Genomic DNA, 13,888 nt, shown 5'->3' on the forward strand with positions numbered 1-13,888 from the left:
TGAAGGAAAACAAAACCATTATCCCTAGATTGTTTTTTTTAAAAAAGAGGATGAAATAGGCTCTCTGCTCTTCCCCGTTTGACAGACAGCCACATCTTCAGGTGCAGTGCCAGCCACGTGCCTGAGACATGATGGTGAAGGTCGGAGTGAATGGATTTGGCTATACTGGGTACCTGGTCACCAGGGCTGCTTTTAACTCTGGTAAAGTGGATATTGTCACCATCAATGACCCTTTCATTGATCTCAACTACATGGTCTACATGTTCCAGTATGATTCTACCCATGGTAAATTCCACGGCACAGTCAAGGCTGAGAACGGGAAGCTTGTCATCAATGGGAAGTCCATCTCCATCTTCCAGGAACGAGATCCCACCAACATCAAATGGGGCGATGCTGGTGCTGAGTATGTTGTGGAGTCCAGTGGGGTCTTCACCACCATGGAGAAGGCTGGGGCTCACTTGAAGGGCGGGGCCAAGAGGGCCATCATCTCCGCTTCTTCTGCTGACGCCCCCATGTTCATGATGGGTGTGAACCATGAGAAGTATGACAACTCCCTCAAGATTGTCAGCAATGCCTCCTGTACCACCAACTGCTTGGCTCCTCTGGCCAAGGTCATCCATGACAACTTCGGCATTGTGGAAGGACTCATGACCACCGTCCATGCCATCACTGCCACCCAGAAGACTATGGATGGCCCCTCTGGGAAGCTGTGGCGTGACGGCTGAGGGGCTGCCCAGAACATCATCCCTGCTTCCACTGGTGCGGCCAAGGCTGTAGGCAAGGTCATCCCTGAGCTGAATGGGAAGCTCACTGGCATGGCCTTCTGTGTCCCCACCCCCAATGTGTCTGTCGTGGATCTGACCTACCGCCTGGAGAAAGCTGCCAAATATGATGACGTCAAGAAGGAGGTGAAGCAGGCATCAGAGGGCCCCCTCAAGGGCATCCTGGGGTACACTGAGGACCAGGTTGTCTCCTGTGACTTCAACAGTGACACCCACTCCTCTACCTTCGATGCTGGAGCTGGCATTGCTCTCAATGACCACTTTGTCAAGCTCATTTCCTGGTATGACAATGAATTTGGTTACAGCAATCGGGTGGTGGACCACATGGTCCACATGGCCTCCAAGGAGTAAGAGCCCCCTGGACCACCAGCCCCAGCCAGAGCAAGAGGAAGAGAGAGGCCCTCAGCTGCTGGGGAATCCCTGCCCCAACTTATCCCCCAAAACACTGAGAATCTCCTAACCTCCACTATTTCCATCCCAGACCCCCTGAAGAAGGGGAGGAGCTTGGGGAGTCCTACCTTGTCATGTACCATCAATAAAGTATACATACTGTACCCCCCCAACAAAAGAGGATGAAATAGACATTGTTCATAAACCGAAGCTAGAGAATCTTGAATCTTTTGTCAGAAGAACTACACTTCAAGAAATGCCAAAGGATATTCTTCCACATAAAGGGAAATAAAACCAGACAACAACTGGGAACTACAGGAAGAGCACCAGAAATGGTAAGAGATGGGTAAATATAAACTCCAGTTGACCCTTGTACAACACGCAGGTTAGGGGTGCTGACTCCCCATGCAGCTGGAAACCCACTTACCACTTCTGACTCCCCCAAAACTACCAACAGCCTTCTGGTGACTGGAAGCCTTACTGATGACATGAAGAGTTAACATGTATTTGGTATGCTATATGTATTATATCCTGCATATTCTTGCAATAAGCCAGAGATAAGAAAACATTAATAAAATCTTAAGGAAGAGAAAACACATTTATAGTACTATTCCTTGTTTATATAAAAAAAAAACCTGGGGGTGCCTGGGTGGCCCAGTTGGTTACGCTCCTGGTTCTCGATTTCAGCTCAGGGCTTGCTCTCAGGTTTAATAACTGATAGTTGAACGTAAAGCCGATAACATTGAAAAGTTTATAAGGCATGCAGAATTAAAAGGTATAACCGTAGCAGGAGAAAGGATGGGAGGGTGGTAAACGGAATCCTTCTAGCACGGGATATGACACACGTTGGGGGAGTGGCGCAGCAGCACTGACTGAGTAGGGCTGGGTACATCGACAATGGGTACTGTGAACCTGCAAGGAGCCGCTCAGAAGAAAATGATAAGAGTGATAGCAAAGAAACCAAGAGAGGAAATAAAATGGAAAACGAAAAAATGAATATTTGATTAACACACAGGAAGGCAGGAAAGGAGTAAAAGAGGGTCAAAAACAGAAGTGACAACTGGAAAACCAGTATCAAGATGGCAGGCTTAAGGCCAGGCACACCACTAATTCCATTAAGTACAAACAGACTGAGTGCTCCAATCAGAAGGCAGAGATTATCAGGAAGGACTGAAAAGCAAGACAGCCAAAGATCCATTTTAAATATAAAGAGACGGACCTAGGTTGAAAATAAGGGAGACATGCCTCAAAAAGAGGAAACCTGAGGAAGTTGGTGCTGCTGCATTAGCTTCAGACTAAATCGACCCCAAGATAAAGAATGTGTTACACCGGAAACTAAGGTAACATTTGTTGGGTGTCAACTACACTTCCATTAAAAAAAAAAAAATTAAATTACTATTAAAAAAAAAAAAAGACATGACAAGAGCTACACAAGGATATTTCATGATGACCATTCAGCCGGATGTGGTCACCACCTTAATGCATGTATGACAGCGCTTCAAAATTCATGAAGCAAAGCAGACAGAAAGGGGGAAATAGGCACATTCACGATCACACTCAAAGATCCAAAGACCTCGCTCAGTAACTAATGAAAAACTAGATGAAACAATTGGCAGGGATATGGTAGACGCTAAGGCTACCAACCACCTTGACCAAGGTCGTGCTGACGAATGCTCCGCCCAACAAATGCGTAACACCCGCGCTCACCAAGATGTAATGCAGCGTGTGCTGGGCCAAACACAAGCCTCAATAAATAGCTAAATGCTGACATTGTGCAGGTTCCTTCACTGACAGCAGAATGAAGCTAGACGAGAGATATCTACAAAATCAACAAATATTTGGAAACTAAGTAATTTACTTCTAAGGAACAACTGGATCAAAGAATTAATCATCAGGGACAATAGAAAGTATTTCGAACTGAACAAAAATGAAGACACAGAAATCAAAATTTGAGGGCCAGACCCCAAAGGCTGGTGAGTTGGCTGGGAGTGGGCTCCCCCACAGTCCAGTGGGGAGCCAGGACAAACCCAGAGAAGTACCTAGAACTGTGGGTACCATCAACGGGCAGATTCACACAGTCGGAGGTCCCCACTAGATGTTCCATAACAGGCAGCTCTCTCGGCCTCTGGAAGGAGTGCCTGAGGAATAAGAATGCCCGGGCAACGTTTACAGTACAAAAGAGCAGCAATGAGACCCAATTCGTGGGCAAAGCCAACTCTGCGAGAGAGATATCTATATCTGAAGACAAGTTGAAGGCAAAAGATTTTTTTTAAAGCTATATTAATTATTTTTTAAAGCCATATATTTTTAAAGCTATATTTTTTAAGCTATATTAAAGCTATAATACAGTAAGTATTATAATCAGAAGAAACCTGGCATGGACCACATTAAGAGTTGGCAAAACAGGCTTTTAGGCAAAAATTCTTCTCAGGGATAACAAGAGTCACAAAAGTATAAAGGTTCAATTCCCCAGGAAGGTGACCGTGCTAAACCCGGATGTTCCTAAGCCAGCTTCCAAAATGCAGAAGAACACACAGGATGCCAGAGAAGTTGCCAAGATGTGTCCTGGGGCCGGGGTCTCCCTGCCCCTTCCCAAGGCGCCTAGTCACATGGATGGTGTCGGACTGCACGGCCCCCACGACTGCCTGAGCGCATGCAGGACGGCCATGCACCCAGCAACAAGAAGCACTTCCTTCCCACACACATGTGGAATACTTATGTCAACGGGACTGGCCTCCACATTTCAGAGAGCTGATATCATTCAGACCTTATTCTCCGACCACAACGGCATTGAGTTAGAAATCCAAAAATTAAAAAAAAAAAAAAAATACTGGGGAGAAAGAAAAAATCAAACATTTGGAAACATAAAAACACTCTGATCAGCTCAGCAGTCAGAGAACAAAAATTGGGTCCCCCCCACAGAATGAAGACAGTGACATCTCCCAATGTGGAATGCAGCTAGAGGGCTGCAGAGAGGCTGCAGCTGCCACTGGGGGTTGGCTGGCAGAGAGAACAAGTGGGTTCCATACCCAGTTCAAGTCAGACCAACAGACCAAGCCCCAGAAAACACGGGAGGAAGGAAAGGAAATATCAGAACAGAAATGATGAAAAAGAAAAGGATTTTTTTGGTCTTTTTTATTTTGTTGCTTTTTTTTCTTTTTCTTTCAAACCATAAGAGACTCTTCATGATAGAAAAAAAGATTTTTAAAGATCAACAAAGATAAGACTGATCAGGAATAAAAAATGGGACAGTTTTGTAAATACAGTAGAGTCTACATAGTCATTTCAAACAACTAAAAGAGGGGTAGTATTAAAAATATCTTAGGCGCCTGGGTGGCTCAGTTAGTTAAGCAACTGCCTTCAGCTCAAGTCATGATCCTGGAGTCCCAGAATCAAGTCCCGCATCGGGCTCCCAGCTCCATGGGGAGTCTGCTTCTCCCTCTGATCTTCTCCCCTTCATGCTCTCTCTCACTGTCTTTCTCTCAAATAAATAAATAAAATCTTAAAAAAAAAAAGAAAGAAAATATCTTAAAGGTTTTTATGCCCAGAGACACATTCTTAGAAAAAGGCAACTTACCACCCCCTGCCAAAAAATCCAGAAACCTGTATCAGTCCAAGAAGAAAATCAAGCCTTCCTTGCAGAGAAAACACCTGTTGCAGGAGAAAACAGCAACCCATGGCCACTCACAAAACAGACCCCCTACCAGCTTATCCAGAGGTCAGGAGAGAAGCGGATGCCTGCCTTGATTCTGGGACTCCCCATACCCCAACACCATAAGCAGAGAGGGGTAACAGGGGAGGGGGTGCAGGTTAGTTTACTGAGAGGCCGACTGATGGCCCCAAACAATTCCAAAGGAGCCCCACCACACGGAAATCTACAGGCTCTCTAACGGGTTATTTTAAGACTATGTGGTTGTTTTGATATCATAAAATAATGCAATTCATTTAAGTTAACTAATTTGAGAAGAAAAGCCCCAAGTCTGACAGCTCAAATGCCTATTCACAATCCAGATTCTTTCTCCACTAGGAGCAGAAGGAGGATCTTCCACAATGAGACCCTTGCAAAACCTGACAGCAAACTTGCATGCCGTCCAAGCTGTAGCGTGTGGGTGGCTCACTATAGCCCTGGCCTCCCTGTGGCATGGCCTGGGCTCCTGGTCAGTGCTATCAGCACTCAGGCAATCAGCACTCAGGCAGCCCCCCAGAGACCCGCCCAGTCACCTCCACGCCTGCCCCACATCTCATGGTCAGGGACTCCCCCTCCTACTCTTCCAGGGCTCTGGCCAGTACCTGGCCCACCAACTGGGGCACCACGATGTCTAGACCACCAAGTGGCACATGCTGGAGAAGGACTACAGGCCACTGTGCATGGGTGAGAAGGCAAATCCTACGTGTGCCTGAACCCCTCTCCACTCACACGGACCAGAACACGGGGCTGGAAATGAGAACTGATGACCATCACCATCCCTTATCCTTTTCTCTTCTGTGGGCTTTGCCTTAAGCCAGGAGTAGCCAGGGGACCCCTGGGCTTGGAGCCATGGACTCCCTGGAACCCATGTGGGGCCCTGCTTGGGGGTCACCTCCTTCATATTCCATCAGGGAGTATTTTCCAGGGAGAAAAGGGCTGCTTTCAAGTCTGCTCTTGCTGATGATCACCAAGAACCAAAGGCCAGGGGAAGAGGAATTTGAATTTCCATAGACGCCCCAGAGCCATGGTTCTCACACACTGGAAGCTGGGTCTAGGGCACAGAACGTCTTCCGCACCATGTTACTACCTGGGAGGAGGGAAGATGCCCAGCACTGCCCACGGGGGCGGGAGTGACTCTGGTCCCGAAGCAAAGGCAGAAAGTAGGCTCCCCTGGCAGGAAAGAAGAGAAGCAGCAGCAGAAGCTTTGACGGCGACCTCAACCACGAGAGGCCAGTCCCTGTCCTGCGCTTGTATTCCCGAGGAGGAGACTCCCGAGGAGGGTCCAACAGGGTCGGTTCATGGTCACGGCCGCCAGAGCCTTGCTTATTCTGCTGTGTTCCTGAGATGCCTATGGGGGGTTGAGTTGTGTTCACAGTTTGCTTGGTTTCAGGTCCACAGGTCCTGCCACTGACAATTTAGAGGGCGGGGACTGAGAGAAAGGGCAGCAGATGCACAACAGGACAAGGGAACGCCTGGCCAACCAGCCGTGGGTGCACCTCGGGGAAGCGTGGTTGGTCCGATTCCCAGTCCAGGCTGGCTGGGGTGGTTGGGGGGGAGTGGTTCAATATTACTTAAAGACCTAAAAATACTGCTGGCCGTAAATCAGCCCCTGCTTCAAGGCCGTGGGCCCTGCCCAAGTGTGGGAGGAAGGAGCAGGTCTGCACACCACCTGTGTCTGACGACAGCCAAGGCCCGAACCCCTGGAGGCTGGAGGAAAAGCCACCTCTGGAAGGCAAGCGAGTGGCCCAGCATTGCCATGTGCCTCCGAGGCCACAGTGTCCTGAGGAGGGTGGCCCAAGGCTCCCAGTCACTGCCATGGTCCCTGGCTACACCTATCCCGGATAAGGACCCTCTGAGAGGGATCCCTGGCCACTAGTGGCTCTCACAGCACATGACCTCAGGTGCCAGGAATGTGCATGCGGCGCGGCCGCCATCTGGTTCTCATTAACCATGCTCTGCTGCGGGAAACCTCATCTGCGTCTCCGCTCCCAGCGCCCGCCTGGGAGAGATTGATTTGGGCTCATTAGAGACTCCAGCAGCGGGTTGTGAGGTGAGGCCCATCTGTGCCCACGTGGCTCAAGGGCCAGGGAAGGCAGCTGCAGCAGAGAGCCAGCACGGTGCAAGGACCTCGGGGCGAGGATGCCCGTGGATGCCTGTGGGCACCGGCCCCTGACCTTCCTCCTCAGGGGCCTTGTGTCACAACCTGAAAACCTCCAGGAACTCTGGGGCCAACTCGGAACCTGACATGCAGCCGTTCTCAGTGGCTGTGCTCGGCGGGAGGGGCACTGTCCTCCTGCTTTGATGTGTGCTGCTGCGTGGGGCCCAGAGCCCCGAGTAACACCGTCACGTAACCACCACGTCCACCCCGCGGTGCCTGGTTCCCCTTCTGCTTTAACTTTCAAATTCATTAATAATCCTCTGTGCTTTAACTTTTCAGTTCATCAGTACAGTAAAAGTTCATCTCTGGACTGGAACGTGCCCCATAAATTTAAGTCTTAAGTTCCAGCAGCTGTTTCCCCAGCAAGCCGGCAGAGACCAGGCAGACCTGGGTCAGGTCGGCAGGAGGGGACCCTTCCTGGGGTCCTGGGGGTACTGCAGTCTGGAGTGGGGTTCTCAGGGAAGCACCCCGAGTCTTCAGCCTTTTGCAAGGTCAGGCTGATGAAATTCAAGCCCCAGTGGGATGAAGCCCTGGACCCCACAGTGGGAAGGTGGAGGCCTGGGCTTGTCCCCACCAGGCTCAAGGAACAGGAAGGAGGGGTGTAAGAAAGAACTCCAAGGCCTACCTGGCTGGGCTTGACACCCAGTGAGATGCCCTCCTCTGCTGAGGACAGGAAGACCCAGCACCAGCTTGGCTCTGCCCCAGTCTTAAAGATGACACCCATCACGACAACATTCACTCCCATTCCTGCTCAGGTCCATCATTCCAAGGGCTTGGGGCCTTTCTGCTGGGACAGAGGCATGAGAAGCTCTGCCCCACCACAGCCAGGCCTGGCCCCATGTGGAGGCCTGTCTAACCCTCCCTTCCCCCAGGGCCTCCATGGGGCTCTCTAAGACAAAGAAGGACAGAAAGACAGACAGCTAGTTGCCTTTACTGTAAGTTGGCCATGTACTGGCACAAGCTGATCTGCTGGGGAAGAGCAGTGCTGAGGAAGCATAAACGTGCACCCATCCCTTAATATCACACTGACCCCCTTTCTCCTCTCTTGCTGGGCTCTGGCCGGCCGCTCCCACCCTCAGGTTCCTGTTCTGATCCCACCCGGAGAGACACCAGGCAGCCTCACACCAGGACAGTGGGCAGTTCCTCCCTTTCACTGCTGGCCACTTGCTCTGGATCATTCTTTCTAGGATGCCAGTCCCAATTCCAGCTTCAACATGAAAGCACCCTTCCCAGGTCTCCCTCTGCCTGAGCTGTGTCCGTCTCTGAGCCTCTGTGTCCTTCACCATTCCCTCTAGCACCCCGCTGCCTCGTTCCTTTTCAGCCTCTGTCTTCCCCAGGACTCCTCACCTACCACATAAGACCCCTGCCCCAGCTGTCCTGGCTCCATCCCTCCTTCGGGATGACCTGGTGGCAATGCCGCAACCCCCCCTCCCCCGCCCAGGGTAGCACCCAGGATTCGTGACACCTGCTAGGCACTGCAGCATGCTCTTAGTTTCCCTGGGGGCCCACCCTGCCCCTCTCCAACCCACGTCGTGCCTCAGGGGCTTGGTGGTGCCTGCTCAGATCTTCTTCCTCTGGCTGTGAGGGTCCAGGCCAGGCAAGTGTGAGGTACAGCAGACTTGCCAGCCTAGCAGGCAGGCTTTACCACCTGGTGAGGGGAGATGCCTTCTTCTCCCCCATAGCTCCTACACAGAGGGGCAGTCCTGTCCTCCAGCACTCCAGCGATGAGCGCCCAGGTAAGGCCAGGTGCCAAGCCTGCCGCTGCTACTGCTGGCAGTCTCCCCAAGGGCCACACATTTTCCAACTGGGGCCCTGTTCCCCAACCAGACCTGGGTTTAGAGTGCTGCCCTTCCACGCAGCTTCCACGAGCTAGTCAAGTGGCCAAGTCTCCTCCTTCCAAGGCTTCCTGGCTAATAGGGACTCCTCAGCCACCCCAAGATGCCAGAGTGCACCAGGTCACCCTCTGGGGGCCAAGAGGCATCAAACCTCTCATCCCGTGACCTGCAGCCCCCCTGGGACCTGCCCTCGTGTGAGTCCTGCACAGGAGGCTCCCCAACCCCCAACTCTACCCCCAAGGTTCCAAACAGGGCTGAGGGTGCAGGCTGGGCCAGGGCAGCCCGAGCACCAGCCACAGGCCCAGACCTGGCCCCCAAGTGCTCCACAAGCCATGTGGGAAGGGAAAGTCCACTGAGACTTCATGGAAGGCTTTCAGCAACATCCCGCTCTGGCCTGAGGCCTCACACCCCTTCCCTGACGTGGCAGGCAGAGAGGAACAGCTTCCCTGGTGTTGGCCTGCAGACTGCCCTGGGGGCGTGACTCTGTGGGTTTCTCCACACTGGGTTGGTTTGGGTTGATTAATCAGTTCCTTACCTACCGAATTCCTCTGAGTCTTTGCAAATGGACTTGCCTACCCCTGGACTCTACATGCCTTTTCTCTAGATGGACAAGACGTGACTGCTGTTAACCCGAGGTCTGAGAGAAACCCAAACCATGTGAACGGTTCACAAGCGCCCACGCCCCCTTCTTCCTGCGCCGGCCCCGCGGACAGGCTGGCCTGCACCCCGCCTCACAGTGATTAATTAGCCAGGGATCTGCAACAACTCCTCTTCATGCCTAAATATTGTTTCAGCCTATCAGACTGTTAGTGCAAAGCAGGATAAATGACACCTCGGGTCTGGCGTACTGACCTGCAGGGCCTGCTGCTCATCCAGGCTCCAGACAGCCAGCGCCTTCTCCGCGGAGCCCGAGACGCCCCTGGTCTTCTGGGAGTCAAAGTCAAAGCCCATGACGGGCTCCGTGTGGCAGGCGACGCGGCTGCACACCTTCCGCTCAGAGACGTCCCACAGGGCCACCGATCCGTCCTCATAGCCGGCCAGGAGGAGTGGGCGGGGATTGGAGTCAGCCTGTGGGGACAGCACAGCCGTCAGCTCCCGAAGAAGGCTCCAGTACATTCTGGGGGAGAAGGGGCTCTGGAGAGTGGCGGCCTCCCCCGCTGGGCCTTGGAGGTGGCCCAGCCAGGTACCGATTCCTCGTATTCCTCACACGGCAGTAACAGTTTGGAGGCTCCATGTGTCCCCTTGAGAGCAGACACCAGTGGCACCAGGCTGGCACGGGCCAGCATTGGCACTCTCTGAGGACCGAGACTGGAGGGCGCCGAGCCCAGGGTCGCCCGGGCACGGCCCCCACCTCACGCTGCCAGGCCACTGCTGCTTGCCAGCCGGGACGGGTGCTGCAGCTTCCTCCTGCCTCCTTTCTGCAGGCTGAGACTTGTGGCCACTCCTTCGTGGGGCCGGTCACCTGTCTAGAACTGCCAGCCAAAGGAAATCGCGAACTCCATCTCAATGAAAAATGAACTTTCTGTGCTTTGTCAACGTCGCCGCGGAAGCCCCCCACCCCCCCAGGCCTGGTGAGTCGCCAGGGCGCTGACTGGTGTGAGCCGAGCTCTGCCGGCCCTGAGCTATTGTGATGAATGAGGACGCGGGTCAGAGGGCTCTGCACCCGGGACAGACGCCTCGTTTATCTCACCTCGGCAACCACTCCAGGGGAGCACTGCGGGACACCGTGTCACCCCAGCACTGAAAGTGGCAGCCCTGTGCTTGGTGCCCAGTCTCCAGGACAGGGACCCAGGTTGCTTCTGGGGCAAAGCACACGCCTGCCGATGCCTTTTGCTCTTCACTGTCTCTGCATTTCCTGCTGAGCTGCCTGGGGTCAGCGTCACTCAAAATGTCAGAAATAACTGAGCACACCCCCTCCCCAGTGAATTTTCCAAGAGCCAGGAGCTCAGCTGAGCCTCCGGGAACTATGGGCCTGGCCTCTGCATGCAGTGGTAAGAATGGGGTCCTGGCGGCAGAGGGGTTGGAGCTGCTCGGCAAGGCTGCTTCCTGGGTTATCTGCAACTCCCAGAACAGTCAGTCCCCTGTTGGCGGCAAGGCCTGGCACCAAGCAGAGTACCTGGGGCTCACGGATCACGGGCTAATGGCGCCAGGGAGCCTCTCCTTCCCCACCTGCTGGAGCTCCCATTATGAGCTGCGTGGGTGCTTCCACCCACCCCAAGGGGCTCTAGGCCCCGACGCTGTACACATCACAGAGTGCCCAGAAAGAACCTTTGCTCTGCTAAGCAAGGTGACTGGGTTCAGCCAAAAGGCACCAGATCATGTGTCTAACAAGAGCACACTATATCCTCTACACCTGGAAGCAGGGCTCTCTCTGTGTATCAGAAGGGGAAACTGAGGCTTTAAGGTGTGATATACATCACTGGGGCCCTGGTTAGTGAAGGGAGCCAGGGGGAGCCTGATGCAGAGTGGCTCTTTGATCAGAAGGAGATGGCAGCTAGCCTGGAGGATGTCTCCTGCACATCCACAGGAACGGCTCTGGCATTTTTTTTCTGATGATAATACGTGTTCATACATACAAAGAAAGGCTCTTAGCTTCACTTAGCCTGTGGCAGCCTGTGCCCCTCCCGAGGGCCTCTTATAGGCTGACTGCCCCCCAAAGTGGGCCCGACTGAGTAAGCAGTTAGGAGAAGGGCCCCATGACCATGAACCCTGTGTGTGTAGCTGCCTGCTAATGCTGCCACGGAGGGGCCAAGGCTGGAAGCAGCCGAGCGTGATCCCTGCCTCCGTCTGGCCTCCCATGCGAACCCGTCAGGGTCAGTACGCTTTCTCTGCAGTTCTGTAATGGGGAAGAGCTCCACTTTGGTATCTTTCAAGTCACCTGACTGGAAACTATTTGTGCAGCACAAAATTATTTATAAGGCTTTTCTCCAGACACGTATAGACTGCTTGAAGAAGCGATTAGGCCCTCTGCTCAGGTACCTCGTCCCAGGCCACTGTGCCTCTCCAGAAAGGGCCTTCCCCCATGAGCAACCACATCTGGACCCTGCTAGGAGAGTGAGAGCCAGATGAGAACAGCCCAGTGCTCTGTCTGTTGACCAGGAACTCACACCAACCCCCTAGGCCAGACCTGCCCGGTCCCACACAAGAGGTCAGCTCTGAGGAGCTCACCTGGGGCCCACTTGGGTCTGTTCCCTTCGGGGCAGTGATCTGTCTTGTCGCCTGCTTTCCCATCCACCCTGCCTCTGCCCAGCCTCTCCTCCACCCTGCCGCCCCAGGGCGCTGCTCCTCTCAGTGCCAACACATTGGTTCTGGTCCGTCTCTGCAGCCCAAGTTTGTAGCATGCCCGTGTGGTCTCTGGGTTCTGAGCGTCTCGGCGCTTTCACGGGCTGTATGCCAGTCACCCACCTATCAGAATAGGAGCCAGACCAACCTGCAGGGGCTCGCCTCACTGTTGCTGAGGGTGACCAAGCTCTGAGCTCTAGCCCGGACGGCTGCTGCTCCCATCCATGCTGCAGGGCCCCTGTGGACCCCAGCTACAGGCGCCACAGGTAGAATAGCAGTCTCATGGCCTCAGGCCTTTGGGGACAGGCTGATCTCCATGGGGCGAGGACCTAAAGTTGCCAGAAGGATTTGCTTTGTGTCTTCTCCTGTCACTGGGCACCCTAACTGGGAGAGACCACAGCAGGCAGGCCCCGCCTATAGCACCTGCTGGGATCAGTACTGTAGGGAGCTCCCAGCTCACTGGAGGGGACCCTAGGTCCAGGGTCTGAAAGCCTGTTCTCAGGGCTGCTGTGATCAGTATTCCTGAGCTTTAATATGATAATCAACCTAATTCAATGCAAGTCAGCCACTTTGAAGAGCCAAACAAGAATCTGGGGTGCTTGGGTGGCTCAGTCTGTCTGCCTTCCTGCTCAGGTCTTCATCCTAGAGTGCAGAGGTGGATCCCCTTGGTGTGGCGCTGGGCAGGGAATCTACTTTCTCTTTTCCCTCTGCCCCCTCTTGCATGCTCTCTCAAATAAAGTTTTTTTAAAAATCTAAAAAAAAAAAAAAAGATACAGAACAGTTAGGTGGCTCAGTCTGTTAAGTGTTTGCCTTCAGCTCAGGTCATGATCCCAGGATCCTGGGATGGAGCCCCACATCAGGCTCCCTGCTCAGCAAGGGGTCTGCTCCTCCCTCTGCCTCTGCCCTCCCCCTGTTGGTGTTCTCTCCCTCTCTTTCTAATAAATAAAATCTTTAAAAAAAAAAAAGATTAAAAAAGAAGAATACATCTGAATGTTTCAGTGAGAAATACCGTGTCAGGTCCCTCTGCCACACTCAGATTAATAAACTACAACCTGGACCTTCAGGTTTGGAGAGAAAAAAAGGACATTTCAAATTAATGTCAACTCTCTTTTTTTTTTTTTTTTTTTTAAAGATTTTATTTATTTATTTGACAGACAGAGATCACAAGTAGGCAGAGAGGCAGGCAGAGAGAGAGGAGGAAGCAGGCTCCCTGCTGAGCAGAGAGCCCGATGCGGGACTCGATCCCAGGACCCTGAGATCATGACCTGAGCTGAAGGCAGCGGCTTAACCCACTGAGCCACCGAGGCGCCCCTGTCAACTCTCTTTTAACAGAACGCTTTGCGTTGGATCTGTATCAACTAACAAAAACTCGATTTGTCCTTCTGTCAACTATATTAATTACCTTAACAAGTTTGTACATCCCGTTTCTATACATTTTTCTTCTGGAATTTTTACATGATTACGCAATGACGGTGTTTCCAGGGAAGCAGAGTGAGCGGGTGCAGCCGCAAGGCCCTGCCCGGAAGTGTGAGCACCACACTGCAGCCCTAGGCGTGCAGACCTCAGGCGGTTCGCCGCCACAAACCTGCAGGTGCCAGGAGCACGGTCATCTTGTAGCCCCACCCCCACCCCTCTGCTTGTCTCTGAGCGGTGGAATCAGTTTATTGAAACAAATTCCAACTAGAATGTTCGTGAAGAAACTGCACAGGAGGAAACCAATGGCAAGAAGGCACAGGTCCGTGGAGGGATGAAA

At 52.8% G+C, this 13,888-nt stretch overlaps 1 protein-coding gene and 1 pseudogene across 5 annotated transcripts in view; one reads left to right on the forward strand and one right to left on the reverse strand.

Moving 5' to 3' along the window:
* The window catches only part of GNB1L (G protein subunit beta 1 like), a 69,724-nt gene that overhangs the window by 16,469 nt on the left and 39,367 nt on the right, over positions 1-13,888 (reverse strand). For all 5 annotated transcript variants that reach the window (XR_009405954.1, XM_059409081.1, XM_059409079.1 and 2 more), the window contains one exon: positions 9,706-9,921. Coding sequence is in view for 4 of the 5 variants with exons in the window: in XM_059409081.1 (XP_059265064.1) it covers positions 9,706-9,921 (216 nt within the window). In the remaining variant the exon portion in view is untranslated. The remainder of the gene's footprint in view (positions 1-9,705; positions 9,922-13,888) is intronic.
* Positions 117-1,317, forward strand: LOC132023879 (glyceraldehyde-3-phosphate dehydrogenase-like; annotated as a pseudogene).

Source organism: Mustela nigripes, chromosome 8, assembly GCF_022355385.1.
Source record: "Mustela nigripes isolate SB6536 chromosome 8, MUSNIG.SB6536, whole genome shotgun sequence".
In the NCBI taxonomy this organism is placed as follows: Eukaryota; Metazoa; Chordata; class Mammalia; order Carnivora; family Mustelidae; genus Mustela; species Mustela nigripes.